Genomic DNA, 22,992 nt, shown 5'->3' on the forward strand with positions numbered 1-22,992 from the left:
TAAAAGGTTGGGGTGAAGTCTGAAGGTACGTCATGGAGTCAATGATGGATCTACGCCAGCAGGTTCTGGTGATGAAGTTCTGTTTTTAAAACCATCTTCCGACAGACCTGACCATAACAGGCTAAATTAGCAAAAAAATATTCAAAAAATAAAGGAGGATAATTTGACAATAACATATTTAAAATTTGAGACTGTTTACAAAACACGAAGCATGCACTAAATGTGATCTCAGATTAAATATTGCAGAACTGCCAGCACACTCATGGCCAAATATGGCAACTGACCTTTACTGACCCTCTTTGTCTTGTAATCAGCTCTTCTTTCCTATTTTTTTGCCTGAACTTTTGTCAGAGAGAACCAGGTATTTTGTCATCTTCATGCTTTTATTATTCATGCATTATATATTTGTCAACATTTCATCCTCAGAAATTAATTTTATTCATGTTTCATAAATGTTTGCATAATGCTTAGACACAGTTTTAGCAGTTAAACATGTCAAACTATCCCTCTTTGAGAATATTACATCATTCTTTAATTCTAGAGTGATGCATTTTAGTTTGTTTAAAATTGAAAATGCATAACTGATGGATTCTGTATTGAACTCTGAGACCAAAAATAAGATGAATTTTCTTTCACAGCAGGGAATAGAGGAGAATTGTCCTACCTAAAGGAATTAGGTCTTTTATCAGCCTGTGTAAATAATGCCTGATAATAACTGAGAAGAACAGATTAGGCAAATTAGAGGAAAACATCTGGGACTGACAATGAGTGCATGCACGCACATAAATGATCACAGCCCTTTTATAGCCAGACTCACCAGCATATTTATCTTTCTTGTTTTACCTTGGTGCCTTTGCTCTTCAAATCTCTTCACTAACACTCTAAGAAAATGATGCCTTGTGAATTTATCATGAGAAGGATTATTTAGGGGAGTTGGATCGTCCGCTCAACCTTCTACCTTCCTCAATTAAGAGCAGACAGACAGAATCAGCCCTCCTCTCCTTTCTTCCATCCCTTCCTAATGAGATCCCAGCACCCCTCTCAGCAACTTAAAAAAAGACTTTCAGTAATCATTTCTTCTGTTTCTGAGCGTTTGCGCAGGGGACCTGGGTAGGCCATTAGAACTGCTCTGCTTTCTCTGTGACTCAGTATCAGGGTAAGGGCATGTGAGGGAAAGTGGGTGGGTGGGGATTTTGGGGAGAGGGTTGTCACACATGCCTCTCAGCAATCCTTTTGTGCACACCTCCCACTTTTTTTTTTTTTTACTTCATGTTGCTGTTCTCCACCCCCGTTTGATCCCCAAATATCTCTCTTGGGCCAGATTGTTTCAGATCTGTATATAACTGAAAAAGAATACATAAAGAAAGCCCTGTTATGACTCAGAGTTTTGCTTTCCTGACTCAGACTACACTCTTGTTCAGAAAGATGATCTTTTTCATATGGAGGGAGAGAAAGGGAAAGCATGTAAGAAAGAATCTATAGCTAGAACAAATGCATAATAAATCCTGGGGCTGTGGAAATGATCACTGTGTTCTCTGTTCCTCTTTTTAAAAAGTTTCTTGTAAAGCTGCACAGATCAGAATTTTGAGTAATTTGGAATATCCGTTATTTGTATAACGTATTGCTGAGTTTAAAATGCATTTACACTTATTTGGATTTTCATTGTATTGTTATCTTAGAGAACTAATGTATAAGACCATACAGCTGAAACTAGATATCTTACATAAATTGTTTTATGCATTTTTCCCCCTTTGTTTCTGAAATTAAATCAGAACAAATGTTTATTTTTTAGGTTTGTTAGGATCACAGAACCTATTAATATTTGCTTAACTCGGTGTTTGTTTTATTTTTTACAAAGTTAAATGTTTACATAAATTAAGATTACTGTAACTTTCAACAGTTTGGTGAAACCCCAGTAATATTCTACGCTAATTAGCATCTGACAAGTTAATACTCAAAATTAATTTAAATGAAGTCACGCCAGTGGATATATATTTAAGTGAAGTCTTTAAACAAGGTCTGGGGACTACATCAATAACAATACATATTGCAATAGACCCGTAGTCAATATTTTATAGAATATACATTCAATAGAATTTTCCAGTCCGGAACCACTCAGCATTCTGGGGGATGTAGGTGTGACCGGTGGACTTCTGCGTTGTGTGTTTATAGGACAAACCATAAAAACACCGAGTCTGGGTTTGGAGGCGGACTCCGTTTATTCAGCCTGTCAATCGGGAGATATTAGCATTAGCACGTAGCATGTGCTCCAGTTCTCCAACCCGATCTCTTCCCAGTGGAACGATTAACAAAAGGGCGCGCTAACATACCTGTCAATCGGGAGATATTAGCATTAGCACGTAGCATGTGCTCCAGTTCTCCAACCCGATCTATACAAAATCATAATGTTAGCATGCATCAAATCTTATAAATGCATAATAGCAACTCGAATGAAAATATTAACCTAACATTAATACAGAAGAAAAAAAATAAACATTTGGACAATATAAATGAAAGGATTACAATAGATTATAAAACTTGCCTCTTCCCAGTGGAACGATTAACAAAAGGGAAGAGGAAATGAACAACTTAACATTTATAATGGTGCTGGAGGACCCTGAACAAAAGAAGAAGAAAGTAGGGCGGAGCTGGAGGACCAAACCCCTCATAGCAGACACAGAGGAACACAAAGACAGACAAGTATAAGAGGGCAAATAAATTAAAGAAAACATTTTGTGAAAATATACAACAATATAGACCCAGTTACATTCACCCCCCTAGATTTACACAAAATTATAAAACCATAAGGAAAACAAACATACACACAAAAAAACATACATCACAGGCCAAAAATTACCACAGCCAATGGGCAAAGTCGGCGGAAGAGCCATCTACTAAAAGATTAAGAGGTTACAGAAACCTATCAGACAGGATGTGGTGCCCTATACACCACACCGTTTTGGCTAATTACAATATTCAGAAATAAAAGCCTGTACACGCCATCCATATACTCAACAAAGTACTTGCCTAGAAGCATAACAATCAGGAGACCAAGGATGAAGTGTGGGGAAAAACAAAACAAACAAACAAAAAAATAATTACACAGTTCTGATAGGAGATTTTTGATTCCCAAAAACAGACTCAATCTGGGCCATAGACTCAATCAATCTACACACCGGCTTGATAATCCTGCCAAGACGCGTAGTGACTCTGTGACCTAAACCCCTGTCCTGAAGGTCATGTAAGTCCCCTTGATGACTATGTGACTCAATGGAAGGGAGTGAAGGAGCACCTGCACCAGCCCACCCAAGGGAGGCAGAACACATCCCCTCAGGAGAGGGTAAGTCTTCGCTCTCACATGATGACTGTGCCTGAACCCAGGATGCCGTACGGACCTCACTAGACTCACAGACACAAGGAGGGATAAGAGGCCCTAGGGTGTCAGTTCCTCTCTCTGAGGAGGAGGTATCGGGCTTCCCTGGGGCAGCAACAGAACTAACAGAGCACTGCTCATCCAATGAAGGGTCCAAGGGCAAGAAGTTGACCTGGAGTAGGAGGTTGCGATGAACTGTCCTTTCACGTCCTGAGGAATCCCTGATCTTATAGAGGTTAAGGCCGGGTTTAGAAGCGACTACCTCAAAAACTGTAGACTCCCATTTATCTGACAGTTTACGTTTCCCTCTCGCGCTCTTGTTTGCCAACAGCACCCGGTCCCCCACCGACAGAGGTAAGCCCCTGACCCTTTTGTTGTACTGCCTTGATTGGTGTCTCTGCTCAGCAGCACTGTGTTCTTGAGCCAGGACCATAGCAGAATGTAGATCATTCATGAGTGACTTGACATAGGCATTGTAATCACAAACTGTGTCATCACGAAGAACACTCTTGAAAATGAGATCAACCGGTAACCGTGGAACCCGTCCAAACATCAGGTAAAATGGCGCAAACCCAGTCGTTTCATGTGCAGTACAGTTGTACACAAACGTCATCGACTGAATCATTTGTGGCCACTTCTGTTTCACTCTAGGGGGCAGAGATCTCAGCATGCTCCCCAAAGTTCGGTTAAACCTCTCCGTAACACCATTGCCCATGGGGTGGTAGGGCGTAGTGTGTGATTTCATAATGCCCCCCATGTCCAATAACTCTGCCACCAACTCACTCTCAAAGCTTGGGCCCTGGTCAGAGTGTATGCGCTGAGGGAAACCATATATGCAGAAGAAACCCTCCCACAGCTTCTTTGCCACACTCTTAGCTGACTGGTCACGACAGGTGAAGGCATGTGCCAACTTAGTAAAGTGGTCAGTGATCACAAGTACATCCACAGACTTGTTCTTTCTGTCTTCAGCTGACCAGAAATCAATGCACACTAACTCAAGTGGGGCATAGGTCTTTATACTCTCCAGTGGTGCCCTGGCAGCTGGTTCAGGGGTCTTACTGGCAACACATCTTGAACACTGCCTTACATAGTTACGCACATCCTTGTCCATATCAAACCAAAAAAAACGTTGACGAGCAAGCGACAAAGTGCGCGGCTGGCCTTGGTGACCGGCGTTGTCATGTATGCCAGAAAGTACCACTGACCGCAGGGACTCTGGTACAACAAATTGGAAGCGCTTGCACTTCGTTAAGGGATCTTTGGTGACACGGTAAAGAATCCCATCCAAAAGCACAAGTCTATCCCACTGCTTCAAAAGTTTTAAGGTCTGCTGACACTCATTGTAGCGTTCACGTCTAGAAGGCCTCCGCTTCCTGGTCACATAATGGAGAACCCTGGAGAGCGTGGCATCATGCTCCTGTTGAGACTGAAGCTCTGCCTTGGATAGTACAGAAGAAGCATCATCAGGAACCACAACTGACGGCAAGTGGTCAGCTAGGGACGCAGCTCGGTGTCTGGACGCCACCTCAAAGTTGCTGATGGACGATAGCACAGAAGAGACATCATCTTCAGACATGGAGACGTTGACAGCCATTGAGAACGGTAAGTCAACCAAAGACTGGGGGTGGCAAGTCAGATGGAAAGCCGCCTGCACAGACTCATCTGTCACATCACAAGCCTGCTTCAAGAGGTCAACATAAGGTTCCGCCAGCACACGTTCAGCCAGCGACCTGACAAATGGCCTTCTGCTCAGAGTATCTGCCACAATATTCAACCTGCCCGGGACATACTTGATGTCAAAAGTGTATGGAGAAAGCTTGGAGACCCAGCGTTGCTCACAAGCATCCAGCTTTGGCTTGGTCAGAATATACGTGAGAGGGTTATTATCGGTCCAAACAGTGAATTTATGACCCTTCAGCCAATGACTGAATTTATCACACACTGCCCATTTAAGAGCCAAAAACTCAAGTCTGTGAGCAGGGTACTTGGTTTGGCCACGACTGAGAGACTTGCTAGCAAAAGCAACTGGTCTTGCCCTCTCCTCACCCACCGGTACCTGAGAAAGAACAGCACCCAGACCATCAGTGGAAGCATCTGTGGAGAGGATGAAAGGCCTGTCAAAATCCGGGTGTGCCAAAACCACAGAATTGAGGAGTGAATTCTTCAACTGCACAAAGGCTTCCTCACACTCAGGGGTCCAATCAAGTGGTGTCAGTTTCCTGAACGTCCCAGGTCTCACATAACGACTGCTGCCCTTGTGTCTTCTCTTCTGGCAAAGTCAAGGCAAAAAGAGGTTTGGCAACACGAGAACATGCAGGGATGAAATGTTGGTAAAATATTACCATTCCAAGGAAAGATCTAACCTTCTGTTGAGATGGGGTGTGACCATCAGCCTCCATTAGATCAGCCTTTGTGAAGCCAGATATTACTCTCACCTTCTCCTCATCAACAGAAACACCAGATGCACTCACTACATGTCCAAGAAATGCTACAGACCGTCTCAGGAAGTGACACTTCTTCTGAGAGAGTTTCAAGTTGCTGGACCGCAGCCGGGAGAATACAACGCTCAAACGGTTTAACGACTCCTCTTCAGAAGGCGCGAACACCAATAGGTCATCCAAGTAGCAGAGGAGACTGGAGAAGTTTAAGTCACCAAAGATACTAAGCATCATGCGCATGAACGATGCAGGACTATTATAGAGACCTTGGGGGAGACGATTATACTCATATAGGCCAAGTGGTGTAGTGAAGGCCGTCAAACGTCTGTCGGACTCATGCAGAGGCACGTTGTAAAACCCGGAGGTCAGATCCATGGTGCTGAAAAAGGCATTCCCTCCCAGTGCGGCAAGACAATCAGTTTGGTGGGGCAGTGGATGGGCATCTTTAACCGTCCTAGCATTAAGCCAACGAAAATCAGTACATATTCTCAAGTCGCCATTCTTCTTCCACACCAACACCAAGGGTGAAGCATATTCACTCATTGACTTACTGATTATGCCTTTCATCTCCATCTCTGATAGCACTTCTCTCAGCACTTGATAATGTGCTGGGGGCACCCTGCGGAAAGGCAACCTGAAGGGGCGAGCATCAGATAGATGGATCCGGTGGACAAACCCTTTTGCTTCTCCACAGTCCAAATGGTCCTTGGAGAACACATCCTGAAAGCTCAACAAGAGATCAGCCAGCTTCCTCCTCCACTCATCAGACACTTCACAACCCTCCAAGTCCACATCACCAAGGCCACAGTCCTTTAGCATCTGCACAGGATCTGATGATTCACATCCCAGAGAGAATGAAGAAGTAGTCTGGCTAGACTGCACCATACATGAGACCGGAGTGACAGGGAAGTCCTCAACAGCCACACAAGGGAACACATCAGCTAACTTACTATTGCGGCGCAATATAAGAGGCTTATCAGTGGGATTAAGAACCTTCATGGGAATCCAACGATCGCCCCACATCGGTGTAATGACCCGACCAACCAAGATGTTTTTTGGTGTGGAGCGAGCTGAAGTCGGTTCCACGACGACAGTGCTCCCAGGAGACACAGGGGCAGAGGGAGGAAGCCTTCCCCAAACAATGTATTCCTTTCGGGGGAGCAGTGTAACGGCCTGCTGCAATTTCACAGTACCCACCTTGTCAGGTACCTCTGGGCTCTGCCACCGGGAGGTGCAACTCAGTAACTGGAGGAACTGTTCACAATCAGGGTCAGTCGTATGAGAGGACACCATCTCCCAGTATTTCCCATCAGACTTCATTCTTTGGATCACTGATCGAAGCACATTTGTGCCAATAATCAACTCATCCCTCTGTCCAGGAACAAGGAACATCGGCACCAGACAGTTAAGACCGTAGAGCTTCATGCTCAGCTCATAAATGCATTTAGGTCGTGTAATAAGTCCACCACAACCAACAAGGACAACTCTTTCAGGGACAGGTTGCGGGGACAGGACAACACCTGCCGCTCTCAGCTTAGCCTCCCTCATTTCACTAAGTGTACATGACATGCTGCCCGAGTCCAGCATCCCTCTCAGTGACGTCTGGCCACCAATAGACACAGGGGCATAAAACAACTCACTTGCTTCCTCAACTCTTTGGGACCCAACCAAAATTATTGTTTTCTCGTTGGGGAAGCTTTCACAGCAGTCAACATACTCTGAGTGTGGATTAACAGAATCAGTGAGGGTGTTGTGTACAATGCCCATGTTGCCCCTCTCATCACACAGGCCAGTCAGTTTAAATCAACATGCGAAGCAGCATTTGAGGATCTCTGTCCCACTTCCTGCCTGCAGTCACGTTTCACATGTCCTGGCTCAAAACAGTTAAGACATAACCTGTATAGTCTGCAGTGTGAATGTGTGGAGTGTTCACTGGACCCACAAACTCGACAGGCTAGGGGCTGTGTTCGCCGGGGAACCTGAGATCGGCCCGCTCTCTGGTGACCAGTAGCCAGAGACGCATTACACAGAGAGAGGACCCTGTCAAACATGGTCACCATCTGTTGAGAAACAGGTTCAATAGTGGCAACACTGCACGCCCCAGTGGGTTGCGGGCTTGCCACAGGGTCATGCAACGTATCGGCACCGTCAACAGCCTGTGTATTTGCCACTATGCTCTTGACTGTTCTCACACGACCATCCAGGCGTTGCTGGACCTCAGCTACTGTCCACTGTTCTGCTGGCTTCATTTGAAATGACAAGGAAAGGGTGGGGTCAGGGCAGTGACTGATAAACATCATCACAACCTCTGCATGAGGGTCCTCCACACATTTACCACGCCTGTGGAGACACTCATCCACAGCATCAATGGTCTTATTAAGACGGATCCAATAGTCCATAGCATCCTCCCCAGTCCTGGGAACAGTACCATAAAAGTCTCTCATTGGCAGGTTGGAACATGTAAGTTCACTGAAATGGTGCTTTAATACATTAAAAACAGCATTAATTAACCCAGCACCACACAGTTCAGGACGGCACCGTAGAGAGACCTTCACCACATCACGGGCTTTGCCTGTTAACCTTGACATTAGCAGCCCATATTGTTCTTCAGGCGTCCCACAGTTAGCCCGAGACAGGTAACACCTCATCAGATCTTCCCATTCTTGGATGGAAAATGTGTCACTACTGTCACCCCTGAAGAATGGAGGGGCTTTGGCTTCAGACTGCACCACAACCTTCACATGGGGAGACTCCGGTAGAGTAGGAGATGCATTATTAGCAGGGTACTCCTGGGAGTGGCTGGCCTGTTGCACGGTGCACATTTTAGCTGTAATATTATCTCCAATTTGTTTTGCCAGGTCAGATATTAAACCACTGAGTGCCTCATGTGAAACATGTGTAGGCTGTGAATTAACAAAAGGAACTGGCGTGGAGTTTGCAACAGGCACAAACTGTGGATTTATCACAGACTGGTCAACTGTGCATTCATTGTGACCAGGCACCACAGGCCTACCCCTCCCAAAACACGGTGAAGCATTATGTGGATTGTTTGCTGAACCAAAACTGACACCACTGCCTACATATTCAAGGTCCGGCAGATTTGCATGAGACATGTCTGTGAATTGCAACAAAGCAAACAATTAAAAGAAAAATGACTTAAAAATATATATATAGAAAAAAAATAATCACACACCCAGAGCAAATACAGAAAAAAAAACAAAAAAACACAGCTTTTAATGGGAAACTTATTTTGTTGTTGTCGGTGTTGAGCGTCTAGCGCAAAAAAAAAAATATATATATAGTAATATGAAACCTGAAAGACCGCACTCAGGGCAAAGCGGCTCTAGTGGCGCAGCTCGGGATCACGAGACAGCCAGAGATCGTCACAGCTCCGCTGGACTGGGGTTCGCTGACTGCGGACTCGATCAGAGATGTCTCGGGTCGAACGGCACCAAGTGTGACCGGTGGACTTCTGCGTTGTGTGTTTATAGGACAAACCATAAAAACACCGAGTCTGGGTTTGGAGGCGGACTCCGTTTATTCAGCCTGTCAATCGGGAGATATTAGCATTAGCACGTAGCATGTGCTCCAGTTCTCCAACCCGATCTCTTCCCAGTGGAACGATTAACAAAAGGGCGCGCTAACATACCTGTCAATCGGGAGATATTAGCATTAGCACGTAGCATGTGCTCCAGTTCTCCAACCCGATCTATACAAAATCATAATGTTAGCATGCATCAAATCTTATAAATGCATAATAGCAACTCGAATGAAAATATTAACCTAACATTAATACAGAAGAAAAAAAATAAACATTTGGACAATATAAATGAAAGGATTACAATAGATTATAAAACTTGCCTCTTCCCAGTGGAACGATTAACAAAAGGGAAGAGGAAATGAACAACTTAACATTTATAATGGTGCTGGAGGACCCTGAACAAAAGAAGAAGAAAGTAGGGCGGAGCTGGAGGACCAAACCCCTCATAGCAGACACAGAGGAACACAAAGACAGACAAGTATAAGAGGGCAAATAAATTAAAGAAAACATTTTGTGAAAATATACAACAATATAGACCCAGTTACATAGGCAGAGGAAAGGCCTTAGCTTCTCAACTTCTCACAACCAGCTTAGCAACATGGGTGGGGTCAACTCACTCGCACACTCTTTGGTTACCTAGCAACAACCTGCTGTGCTGTAGGAGTTTCAGGTTTCGTCACCGTGCCTCATAACTGTTAAAGAAAGAAAAAAAATGGTGCTGAGTGAAATTTGGCAGTAGGCTATTTCAAATATTTAAATATTGAAGATTAAGCTAACTTTAATACAAAATGGTGCCAATAATTAAAAAAATACTGAGCAAAACCTCAATGGAAAGTGAAATCAAAATATTCATTGTTCAGACACCGGTCATTTTATTCTTCTATGTCTATGCATCTTAAAAGTTTGTAAAATCATTACATGTAATGATCATTTAAGCCAATGTCACATTGTATACTATGGGCCAACTGGTCAACAAATGGTACCAATAAAACAATTTTGACTGTTCCACTAACTAGGTCACAGATTCAAATTACATGCAAAGACCCAGCTTCTAAAATATGCACTGTCATGCATACTTGTACACGCTTCTTGAAATGCTGTATTTGCATGGTGCTGCTGCCTCTATATGAGCATGATGAGAAGGACCTCATCCAGCAATCCCATTGAACCCACACAGTGGCATAATGATGGGTCACAGAGGCTCTACTGAAAAGATTAAAATGAGAGCTACTATAACTATGTAACTCCAGGACTGGAGGGAAAGAAAAAGTCAAAAAGGAAACTGCCTAAGGTCAACTTTGAGGGTGGTTGCACAAGCAAATTAGTTTCCATCCTTACTTTAGTTGTCACAGAAAATGCAGTTGTTTGCAGTGCTGTTGAGAGACATTTTGCTGAGTTGCATCAGCCAAAATATCTTTATGTCCTTGGTTGCATAATGCAATTGCTACAAATTTGCTGGCTGCACATTCAATGATCTCTGTTGGCTTTAAATTTAGTGATGATGGAGTAGAGTAAATTAGTCTGTGACATTTAAATGTTCAACTGGTGTAAATGAAGTATGCCAAAAAATACTCCCATGCCATTGCATCACCACCAGTGGCAGTTCTCCACCTTAACTAATTATTATAATTATTATAACTATTTGTATTTGCGTGGGTTTTTTGTATTCCTTCAAGGATTTGCTAAAGGATAACTTTTTCCCAAAGCACCACCAAAACATGAATTTCACAGCTAGCAACAGATATGTTAGTCTTGTTCCCTATTCCCATTTAGTTCTACATTTCATTCTCTCTGTGGCAACTTTCATGCCTTGATCCAAGTCGCTTAAATCTACTTTGTACTTTTGATATTAGAACTTGAGCAAGTCATATTTACCAAGTCTAGGTACTTAAATGTGTTGAGTCCCTGTCATTAGCTCATTTGCTATTGCTGTTGGGAAGCTGTTCAGCTGTACCTAATAATAAAGTGGCTCATCAGTTTAAACCTGAATTAAAACCTAAACACCTCCATTATTTTGGATGAAAAGTATTCAGTTTGTGGAATGTTGTAGCAGTGACTTTGATACATACATGGTCACTCTTGACAGATTCATCTCTTGAATATTTAATAATACATTTTCTTGAAAGATGCCTGTCAGAACATTCAATGTCACCTTAGAAAAGTGAAACATTTCTTGGGTTTAAAATCACATCTTTATTTCTAGTGGAGTTGTCACTTTTCAGCCGTTCCACCAGAGAAACAAAATGCTGCAATTATCCAATGCAGATTTATTTATTTATTTATTTATTTATTGATAATAGCAGATGTTTTGGAATCTGAATAATATATCTGACAAATTTAAAATAAACTGTGATTAAACTTCCCATCATCTGTCATCTTTTAAATGAAAATGAATAGTTCAGCAAATTAATGTTGACTGATTTGTCATTTATCATTCAAATCATGTCCAAATAATGACAATTTTAACTGATGAAGAAAAGTCATTTAAGATCAGGCATTTAGTGATATTTTTTACATTTCCTGTGAGCAAAACATATTAGTAAAGCTGTAGTCAGCTAAAGTTTACAGCTTCAGCCAGCCTGCATTATGCCACATGCACCAGAGCTGACTTAATCCGTTTGACAAAAGTGTTCTTTCATGTGAAAACATCAAGTTTGGTAAGATTTCAGTCCACTGATGATAATTTCTTTAACGGTGCCAGTTAAACCGTTTGGGTGTAACTTTAAATTAGAGAAGTTTGTTAGACTGAAATAAAATGAACAAAACAAATTGGGGTCGTAGTGTAGTGTGGTTCACAGTTTCTAATTAAGGGAAAAAATGACTATAGTATGGGATAGATATAGCAGTAAAAGACTGAGAAGGAGAAACGTAACGGAAAATTTTAAAAATGTAAAATAAGAAGTTGGAAATATTCCCAAGTGTGTGTGAAAATAACAGATTACATCTCAAAATGTATTATGATTGTCAAGTTTTCTCATCACACTTACTTAGTACAAAATATGGATAACTACTTTAAGGAGCAACTTGCTCCAATGGTTACTGTTATTAAAGATCTTAAGGTGCTTCAGATTTTTATTATCTGTGGCAATCCTGTGCTCTTCTGGCAGCTTGTTTGTTTGTTCTGCCTTGAAGGTCTGTTGCTCATCCCATCATCCCCTGTCAAACTCCTCCGGATTAAGAGAAAACGCAGTGTTGCACACAAAGATTTGGCACAAATAGGACATGTTTTTTATATGTGTTTTACAGATCTGGCTGTTATTGTAATCCCACTTCTTGGTCACTGCATTACATGCAACAATACAGGCCTGGTTTAGTGTTACTCAAAATTTGAAAAGAATAAAGTGAAATCCACCAAAATAAACATCAAAAGCTTAAGGAAATATAAGTTTCCCTTTTTCTGGTTAGAAATCCACTGTAATTGCTGACTCTTTATGAGGTAGCTAGTAAAACTGGAATGGTCTTATTGGAGGAAATAAAATGTGACTGAATAAAATGTACTCTGAGTTTGCATCAACTTTAGACTTCCTCTGATGAGTTTAACCAAAATATGTGAAAGATTTATTTCAGTTTTTTCTAGACTGAACAGACACCCATCAAAAATATACATATACTTGTATTTTTGATTTAACAAAACTACACAACAATACTGTTGGCAATTGTCATATGTCTTTGACTATATCTGTTTGCTTCAGGAACATTTTTATTATAGTTATGAATTTCTGAAGTCAGTCCTGCTATTAACCAAGGGGTACATATTTAAAGGATGTTGTTTTATGATTAAGTCATGTGTTAAAATGCAACACAATATTTGACATTTCATTGGGAAATGAGTTAATAAACTTAACAGGCAACCAGGGTAACATAATTTTAAGCAAAACAGCTTATTACGTTTGACGTTTTTCAAAATATTTCAAATAGTTAAATATCTAAAAATAAGAACAAAAATCTTCAATAATATTAAATTATAGCGTATCTAACACAAGTTTCATGATGTATGTTATACTGTGGAGTGTAATAGCTAGCCAACCAAAAATAAAACATACAGACACATAGTCCTGCACTTATCAGACCTTCATACTGCAGAACAATTAGCGTATGAGTTTTTCCTGTTCATCTCTGTAACCTTCAAAGGGGGGTTATGTGCATCAGATATGCTCAGATCATAGACACACTGTCGATGTGGATTTGAGGTGCAACAGAGAAAACAAAGCTGTCAGTTCTGCACAGTTCTATGATGGGACAGATAGGATTAATTTGATGCACTGCAGGGGAACAAGACATTCTGATTGGCTATGTGACTTAAACCTTTTATATTTTTAAAGAATACTCCATATATCAGAAAATCTTTAATAAAGTAAGAGTTAATGCATTATGAAAATAAAGAAATAATCTGTGTACGTTTAGTATGTTTCTGGAGGAGCAGATTTGCACCACACATATGCTATTCCAGGCAGTATGGGAATCAGTGTTAAAAAATGGTTTGTGTCAATGTACCAACAGTGGAGAGCTGTGAACTAAAGGGCGTGGTGATTTGTATCTGAAAAAACTGCAGGCATTCCGTTCAAAGATGTGGCGTCCTTTTATTGTCGCTCAACTTACAATTCTTGATGCAACAAAACAAAAATAATCAGCAAATATCACACATAACTCCCTTTTGATAGTACAGTTGCTAAACTATTGAACTACTGCAAGCTACTACAAAAAAACACCTGTTCTGCCACACTCTAGAAAGTTCCAACACATTAAGGCTCTGATAGGTTGTCATTGATCATGATTGACAGGCAGACCAGCCAATCACAGTCCAGACAAGTCTACAAGGCAAAGTCCAGCGAACTTGTGGTATTTTCCACAGCTGTCTTTTCTCTATTAAGCAATTTCATGACCATGTTGATTGTATAATGAAGGATGTAAACTTAAGGACTTTGTCATACTACTCTTATTTGCAGTCATTGAATGCAAACAAGTTGTCATGTCTGACAATTCCATGCAGTAAGAATTGCTAAATTAAATTTGAGGAATTATAAAACATGCAAGGGTTCTATGCTGTCAAAGAAAAAAAGTTGAATGCAATCCAGTTCAGTTCCTTTCCTTCAAATGCTGTCCAGTAGGAGACAAATACACAGTGACAAGATAAATGTATTTATTAGATCTTTATGTTGAATTTAAATCATATCAAGAATTGATTATGTGCAATGAGTTGGAATGACCAGCACTGGTTAGATCAGAGAGGATGTTGTTTAAAACATGAGCATAAGTTTATCTCAATAAATTACAACATCAAGGGACTCAGTGATTCAGTTCTAGATGTGAAACTCATGTAGAAGACAGATCCATTACACACATTCAGTGCATTTCAAGTGTTATTTCTATTAATCATTGTGACTTACAGTCAAAGAATCCAAAATGCAGTCGATAGGTTAAGTAAAATATTACATTTTAATTTATGGAATGTAAGCCTACGTGAAAGTATGTCCATGTGCTGCACAGTTTATGCCAAAAATACCTGGTCAAGACTCCTTTAAAATAAAAAAATAATACACAATGACTCTTCTGTATTGTCGGTTCTAAGACTCATCTTCCTTTTTGTATCTTTTGTGGTTTATTTTCTTAGCCAGGTAAGATCCTCCTGGTGATGTCTCTGGTTCATGAGTCGTTTCACATATAGAACCAACAGCTGCAGCGTGTGATTTGGATACATAAGTGCGTGGTGGTTCAATTAAGCACCATGTCTTATGAATCTCATTGAAACTTGAATGGGCTCTGCTTCACAATTCTCAGTTCTGCTCTTGTTGCCTGAGTACCATGGACACATTACATAAAACATTGTGACAGCCAAACTCTCTAGGAATTTATTTACAAGTAACTGAATTTTAATTTTTTTTGTATTTTTTTTCTTACTGTTCATAAATGCTATGCAATGATTCTTAATTTCACTTTTTGAATTGAATTGACTTTAATATATTTACTTTTATGTTAACACCATCACTAGTGGAAAAATATTTTGACCTTAATAGTGTCCTTGGTGGTTTTTCTATGTTTTTGTTTTGTTTGTTTTGCCTGTTGTGTCTCATGCCTTTTTTCCAGGTGTTTTGAAAATAGGATTCTTGCAGACCTATTTACCTTGAAGACAATCAGTGTTACTGCTTAACATGCCAATAGCTATAACAGTAAATGTTTACGTCTGCCTCATTTGCTTTGACATTATTAACTAAAACTCTGACTGACACCACCTTCAACTGATTCCAGTACGAACTAAAAGGGGTTATAGCCTAGGGACAACTGTTTTAAATGCTATCTGTATCTTATTTCAATTATAGCTTGGATCACAGAAACTGCCAGCATGATAACGAACCTGCTGACAGCTTCTCCCCGAGGGCAGGAAATGAGTTGTACAACAATTGATGTCATCTGAGGTTAAATGTCCATTCTGATGAAGCATTGTTCAAAGGCTGACGTATTCAACTGTGGTGCCATCTCCCCTTTCCCAACATTGGCTTTAAGAGAAGATGAAAGTAAAGCTTATGACGTTTAGACAGCTCTGTGGCTTTTCAACCCCATTTGGGAATGTATTGTGAGAAGTTAAGAGAGTCTAACATTGATTAAGTTTGAAAGCATGCAGCTAAATATCACACAACATTGAGCTTATTTAGTATATATGCTTAGTACAATTTGGGAGTTTTAAAAAACAGGGACTGGAGAATTAAAGAAAGAGAAGACACTGCAGAATTAATAAAAAGGAATATCAAAGAATTCAGCTTGACTGTAGAACATTTTTGAGGGTGGGGCAGACTCTAGAGAAGTTCTGCACAGCTCCACTGTCCAGCTCATGTCCTAATGTAAAATTCATTGATGAAACCTCTGAAGAAATCTTTTCCTCTGCCTTTGTCAAAGGCAGAGTTTTGTCAGTGCTTTACAATGCTTTACAAACTTCAAAGGTTTGCCAACGAACATCAAAAATAGTGATTAGATATTCATAAAATTTGGTAGACTAATAAGAGAGCTTTTTAACAAGAACAAGGGAAGTCATTTTGGAGGGTAAAAAGTTTTTTTTTTTTTTTTTTTTCACAAACTTAGTGCTTCCATGACTGTACCATAGCTGGTATAGCTGGTTCTTAACTGGTTTTTTAGAAGCTTGCTTGGTTTTTCACATCAACACACAGTCATGTCACAATAACATGTAAAATGCATCTTCCGTTGCATTGTCTTTTGCAATCTGAATTTCTGTAGATTCACATAGAAGGAACACAGTTTACAAACCAAATCACAGTATTTGTCTCATTATCAATCATATCTTAATGTTAGCACTCCAATTTATAAATTGTTTAAATATGCAACATGGGTTTATCTAAATTCTATACAATGTCAAAAAGCATTTTCAGAGTTGTGTTGCATATTGTACTGTGCTTTGCAATATGCAAGTAAAATATTACGGAATATTTTACATTACAATGACATAACTAGGATTTTATAAAATAGACAAACTCGAAATAATGCTCTACTGTGATTTGGATATACAATAAGCATATATGTTTTCGGTTATCTTGAGTCAATTCAAAGTATTTACTCAGGACAATATTAAGTTGATACTTTTGTTTTAATATGGCTGCAAGTCTTATAAAGTCTCTATCAACTTTGCTGTTAAAGTTCTTTGCAAAATACCTGAAATCCACTTAGATTTGTAGGAGAGGGTTTGTTAAAATCTCATTTTAAGTTTAGCTGCAGCCTCTCACTTCATTCAGGTCTTGGACTTTGACTGAGCCATTCTTGCACATTACAGTGCTTTGATCATTTTGGCTTCTATGACTCCTCCAGAGTTATCTGTAACTTCTTGGTTGCTTCTCTGATTCACAATAGTGTTCCCTGGCTTTTTTTATTATAGATGGACAGCCATGTCTTAGGAGATTGCAGTTGTGTTACACTCTGTATTCAGGGATTGAACTGCTCTAAATAAATAGGCACGCAGGATTCCGGATCATTTGCTTCAAACCCTAGTGCCTTATTGTGGTAATTTTGCACAATTGGAAAATAACTTTGTCATCATGCTTGAAGTGCTAAGCAAATATTTTACCTTCATTTTAAGACCTTTTGGAAATGTTTTGCTTGTCCACAGAAATGAAATGCTTGACTGAAACAGTGTTTAAACATTTATGTACAGCTTTTTGGATAGTGCTGACAAAACAGATGGATTAATATCAGTGCTTGCACACAGTGTTTTGTACACACTTCTAAAGTAGTTCTCAGTCTTTGCAAACATTTCCAGAGTGAAAGAGTCTGATGTAACATAACCCCAATCCCTGAAAGGGATGCTAAATGCACAATAAAATGGTATCCCAGCTCCTCTTACGGCTGTTACTCATCAAAATTGAGACTTTAACCTCAGACACAGCCTCAGCATCCACGACATGAGAAGGTTATTCCTCTCAGTGGTCCATTTTAAGTCGGAAGTTGATGTCCACTGGATATTATCCCCCCTGCTGTGTTTAGTGGTAATGAATGGCAGTTAATGAACACCACCGCTGAGGCAGGCTTCCCCTGAATCCCCAATTTCGCCACCCATTTGCTGGTGGCTGTCTGGGAGATGAGAGGGAAGAAGATGGGGGGAAAGGACACAGCAGGAGGTCTGTCACACCTTGTACTATCCCAACACTGAGGCGGGAGCTGTGCGGCTTCAACATGACAGATCAAAGAGAGATGTTGCACACAGAAAGGGGCAGGTTAAGATGCTTTGTTCTTTCCAGGCACAAAAATGTTTATGGTGTTTGATAGACCTTTCAATAAGACCTTTTGTTTCTCCTCAGTTTCCTTTATTAGATCAGATAATCTTGTCTTTTTCATGTTTCATTAACTGGTTTCTGTTCCTGTTTTACAGCCACAGGGATCTAAAGCCTGAGAACCTTTTGCTAGATGAAAAGAACAACATCAGGATAGCAGACTTTGGTATGGCCTCTCTTCAGGTTGGAGACAGCCTATTGGAAACCAGCTGCGGGTAAGTGCAGTCAAAAGCATTTACCACTATAACGCATTAAGTCATATCATACAGTGTAGAAATCTAGCAAGCTAGAAACTGCTATAAATGTAAATATTCCTTACAGTTTTAGTAGAGGAGTAAAAAAAAAGCAGGGAATGATTAGTGGAGTGAACAGGTCAGCCGCTATCCTAAACCTCCCAGTGTAAATCTTCGGAGTAGAGACTTTTGCCATCTACTGTCTCGGAGCACGGTCAGGGCCTTGGCCAAACATTACTGATCTCCATCTCCTTCCCTCTCACAGAGGAGTTTATGATCTAACATTTACCATTTCACTAACCTCATCAATCCTAGAACTACAATGAATTTGCCTGTAGGTGAAGTCACTTTCAGAGTTGGATGGCTGTTATCAAGTAGAAGCCTGAAGTCCCTGTGTTATGAGTGCTCCTTTTTTAAACCTGAACTGTCTGGATTAAATAACTTTTTCACAGTTTGCTTTAAAAACACCAATCACCGGCTCCTTTTGTAATCTCTTAAATGGCAAACATTACATTGTTTTTGCAAATATAGCATATCGCTTGACAGAGGTTGAAAGTTTCAAAAAGATAAAACAGCAGTATTTCTGTAGCCATTCAGACTTCTTGTTACTGACGTTAGGTTTCTCACACTCTTGCTGCCTTGACCATAAATAAAATTTATGAAACGAGCCAGATCAGAATTAGGATAATTCGGTGTGTTTTAATGTGAATGTTGTCAGGAGTATTTTTGCTTTGTCATATAACTGCTTTCAGATTTGGGTGATTTGAAGGCCCTGTGACATCTGCGCCCTGCACAGATTGTCTCCGTCCAGATTAAACTGAAATGTCACATCCGTGCAATTTAGAAAGTACATATGTTCACGAGGAAGAGATGAGGATCTCAGTTTATCCCTCCCTCTTTCTCTGTCCTTCTCATCCTCCCATCATATGCATGGCCACTTCACCATGATTATGCAGATGCATTCATCCAGCTGAAACTGTTGCATAATTTTTTTTCCATCAGTAGCACTAATGCCTAAACTCTTGTGACTCATTGGTAGAGAACAGCCCAACTGTATGTGCACATATTTTCATGCCTATAGAATATGTGAATCAGAAAACGTCACCTTTTAACAGTGATTACTGTGAAATAAGACATTTTTAGCACTACTTACTCAGCAGTATCTATTAACTAAGTCCATCTGTTCTTTAATGTACTTTACCTTGCATTTTCTTGGTTGAATTTCTAATGTCATCCAGGTGCACTGCATTTGCTGAGTTTAATGTTTGAGGTATGCATATTCCAAAGTAGGTCTAGAAGTTTTTTTTCTTCTTCTTTTTGCCTTCAGATCCATCATCACTCTGTGAGCGTGTCTCAGAAATGTGTGGGCAGTGTGTCTACATGTTTATCTGCTGGAGTCCAATACATGTGCCATAAACTGTAATTGTGGTTATTGATTATTCATGCTCTTCTGGTTGCCCCATCCCTAAGTGCAGATATGACACTTTTTAATTAAACAGATTTATCTGGGTCCCCTCTCACCATGCGGCAGTCTGACACAAATGTATTCCATTTGCTTTGGGTAATGGAGCCGAGTGGAGATGAGACTTGCCTCAGGTAGTGGGGGTGGGGGGGTGGGGGTGGCGAAGGGTGGCAGGGACCTCAGAGAACATCCGACATATAAATACACGGAGACTTGCAGATGCGTTAAAGGAGCAGAGGAACTAGCAAGTGTTTACAAACATGGAGCAAGGGAATCACATGTCTAAACAAACTCAGCAGTGTTCAGCATGTTTCATAATTATATTTGTAACATGTTTAAAGTGGTGGAGCTATAAATATGGCTCCAAAGATTAACATTGTGCATTATACCAGCACACCTATGTTTGATATGGCAGAGTACTGTATATTGTATGCATTATAGTAAAAACTAATTCAGCTGTGAGAAAAGAAAAGCAAGAGGGAAGAAGAAGAAGAAGAAGAAGAAGTGAAACTTAACACATACAATTCTCCTTTTATATCTTATCAGTCACGTACACGGTGCCTTCCACCTATCTCTCTCCTGTAAGGAGTTTCTCTAAGTTTCTCCCATCTGTGGTTAATTGGTATCTCTGTCCCTAAATCAAACCTGGTTCAAAGGAGTTTCGGTTGGATTAAGAAGAAAAAACATCTTCACTGAAAACTCCGTTATCAGTTCCATAAGTATATAACACCTGGTCTGAAACATTCATTATCAGTTCATTCTTCCCAGTAAATAAGCCAAAGTTTTATTTTCCAAGACAACACATAGCTGTTATCAGCAGGTCAGTGTTTATCGAGAAGAGTTGCAAGAGTGTGAAATATTAGACTTATAAACATGTTTGCACATCTGTTGTTTTCAGCTGAATATCTACTGAATATTTCTCTAAATCTTAAGTTGTTTTTTTTATCCAAAGCACACATAGGCAGTGAAATAAGTCGACCAACACTACCTCATTGTTTACTCTGAGATTGAAAAAAATTTATTTGTTCCATTTCACCTTGCTGCTTAAAAAAAAGTTGCAGGTCTCAGTCAGTAGAGCTGATTCTGGGAAAGAAGCATCTCATTGATATTTTTGACCACTTAAATGGAAGGAAAGATATTCCATACTTTTTTAATTGAATGCAAAATTTCAGTGGAAGGGAAGGGAAAACTTTTATGACTGGCATGTTCTAGTTTCAGATTTTTTTATCAATAGAAGAGTGCAAGTGAGAAGATGGACTGGAGAAGTAATGATACTTTTTCAAGTCTTAGATGCATCTACTTCTATTGAAGTTATCAATGAAGTTATCCACTTTACATTTTTGTAAATGTAAAGTGAAATTGCCAGATGACGAGATAATGAGCCACAAATGTATCCCCAATTTGGAAGACAAGTGGCAAATCCGGCAGCGCTTATTATGACGAACTAAACACCATGGATTTTAATCTTGACTAAAATATTTGCATTGAGCAAGCCATGGATTACTTTGAAATTTTTGAACCTCATTTTTAGTAGTTATTTATTTGATATGTAAATTTATTGAAGGTCTTTTTTTTTTGTTAAATCTCTTAAAACTATTGTAAAACCTTAGAGGCTCCCTTTTCTTCCTAGATTACTTTTTGAATCAGGAACTGTAAAATTGTCAGCATGTTTTTGTTGCTGTTGCGTCTGTAAGCCTCTTTTTGAGATTAAATTTCACACATTGTAACAGTGTTTTCCCATACACAGATTCTGCCTTAATAGATCATATAAGCAAACAATGTGTTTGCCAGAACGTATCAGGGAGAAGACAATCTGCACATGTGCTGTGGATATACTGTATCTTTGTGACATTTTTTTCTAATACTAATAAAGGATTAATCTAAGGCATATTTTATTTGTTTTCTCCTCTGCACTGTGATCAACCTTTAAGACCTTTAAATACCAAGTATATGTCTAGGCAGATTCCAGTTGTGGTTTGTATGCTGTGATGCTCATGACACATTGATACTACAAATGTCTTTTTTTCCCTTCCTACTTAAATGCATTGTGCACTGTGACACTTCAAATCAGGAAGGACATATTTGCATAGGCTCACTTACCCCATTGAAGTGCTGGTGGTGTGATTGACCAGTATTGTGACAGCTCAAGGAGTCGGGTCATCAAGGCTAGTATTTATGAGTTTACAAGAAAACAGCCCTGGATGGGCCTTCATTAACGTCAGATACCCTGGCACTAGACAGAAGGAGACGGAGCCGTGGAGGACACATCTCAAAGGGTTCAGAGGTTTAAGTAGACAAGTGAATGGTTTGTAACAGGCTGTTTAATGAAGCTAATTACAGGGTGATGCAGAGATCTTATTTTTACTCCAAGTTAATTAATTTTGAAACACGAGAATGTCATAGTTCTGCAGAAATTTATAGAAGGAATAACAAGTTTACTCCTCAGCTGCAGCTGGAGGATTACAGAGGAGTTTTAGTGGGCTCGCTCCATAAATCTTCATATGATATTGATGTGTCAATCTAGTCATTGGCTTTACTGTCAGGCCATCCAGAGGCTGTAAAGATTAGTGGGTCTGGTTACCGTCTGCTGTCGGAAGATGCCCTTGACTGAAAAACCAAGAGGACGACATCCGAACACCCTCAGGGTGTCTAAACCATGGAAGCACCTTGATCTATGTACAGTGGATATGTTTACTATCTAATGTGTTTTAGAGAGCTGTTTGTTTATCAGACTACAGTGACTGCATTACTGACTTACTTTAGAGTCTGTTGACTTTTCTCCTCTTGCTTGTTTATTTTGTTTTTTAAGCTGTTTTTCTGTTTCCCAGATCGCCACACTATGCATGCCCAGAAGTCATAAGGGTAAGAGATTTTTTTTACTCCTCACAATATTTTTTCAGCATTAATGTATTCAGTTTTTATTAAAAATGTTGGTAATATCAACAACCCTGTCTGAACTTGATAAACAAATCCTCTTTCCTTCAGGGAGAGAAGTACGATGGGAGGAAAGCAGATGTCTGGAGCTGTGGGGTCATTCTTTTTGCTCTTTTAGTGGTGAGTCCCAACTCTTTCTTTGCTGAGAGGTTGAAACCGGACTGAAAATCAGGTTAAAGTCTGAAGGGCTTCTGGCCAGCATGATTTCCTTCGGGTTTCTGCTGGCAACTTGAATGAATA

The 22,992-nt window shown here is 40.0% G+C and overlaps 3 protein-coding genes across 5 annotated transcripts in view; 1 reads left to right on the forward strand and 2 right to left on the reverse strand.

The window, feature by feature from the left end:
• The window catches only part of brsk2a (BR serine/threonine kinase 2a), a 196,017-nt gene that overhangs the window by 140,243 nt on the left and 32,782 nt on the right, over window positions 1-22,992 (forward strand). For all 3 annotated transcript variants that reach the window (XM_028003052.1, XM_028003032.1, XM_028003043.1), the window contains exons 5-7: window positions 18,222-18,338; window positions 22,647-22,680; window positions 22,804-22,872. In XM_028003052.1, coding sequence (XP_027858853.1) covers window positions 18,222-18,338; window positions 22,647-22,680; window positions 22,804-22,872 — 220 coding nt within the window. The remainder of the gene's footprint in view (window positions 1-18,221; window positions 18,339-22,646; window positions 22,681-22,803; window positions 22,873-22,992) is intronic.
• On the reverse strand, window positions 2,139-4,316 carry LOC114135710 (uncharacterized). Its single transcript, XM_028003235.1, has 2 exons — window positions 2,331-4,316; window positions 2,139-2,227 (listed from the first exon to the last, which is right to left on the reverse strand). The coding sequence occupies exon 1, from the start codon at window positions 4,128-4,130 to the stop codon at window positions 3,099-3,101; it is 1,032 nt and encodes a 343-aa protein (XP_027859036.1). The 5' UTR covers window positions 4,131-4,316; the 3' UTR covers window positions 2,139-2,227; window positions 2,331-3,098.
• Window positions 7,365-9,892, reverse strand: LOC114135654 (uncharacterized). The gene is made up of 2 exons (XM_028003118.1): window positions 9,461-9,892; window positions 7,365-9,357 (listed from the first exon to the last, which is right to left on the reverse strand). The coding sequence occupies exon 2, from the start codon at window positions 8,922-8,924 to the stop codon at window positions 7,605-7,607; it is 1,320 nt and encodes a 439-aa protein (XP_027858919.1). The 5' UTR covers window positions 8,925-9,357; window positions 9,461-9,892; the 3' UTR covers window positions 7,365-7,604.

The sequence above is a fragment of the Xiphophorus couchianus genome, chromosome 2 (assembly GCF_001444195.1).
Source record: "Xiphophorus couchianus chromosome 2, X_couchianus-1.0, whole genome shotgun sequence".
NCBI lineage: Eukaryota > Metazoa > Chordata > Actinopteri > Cyprinodontiformes > Poeciliidae > Xiphophorus > Xiphophorus couchianus.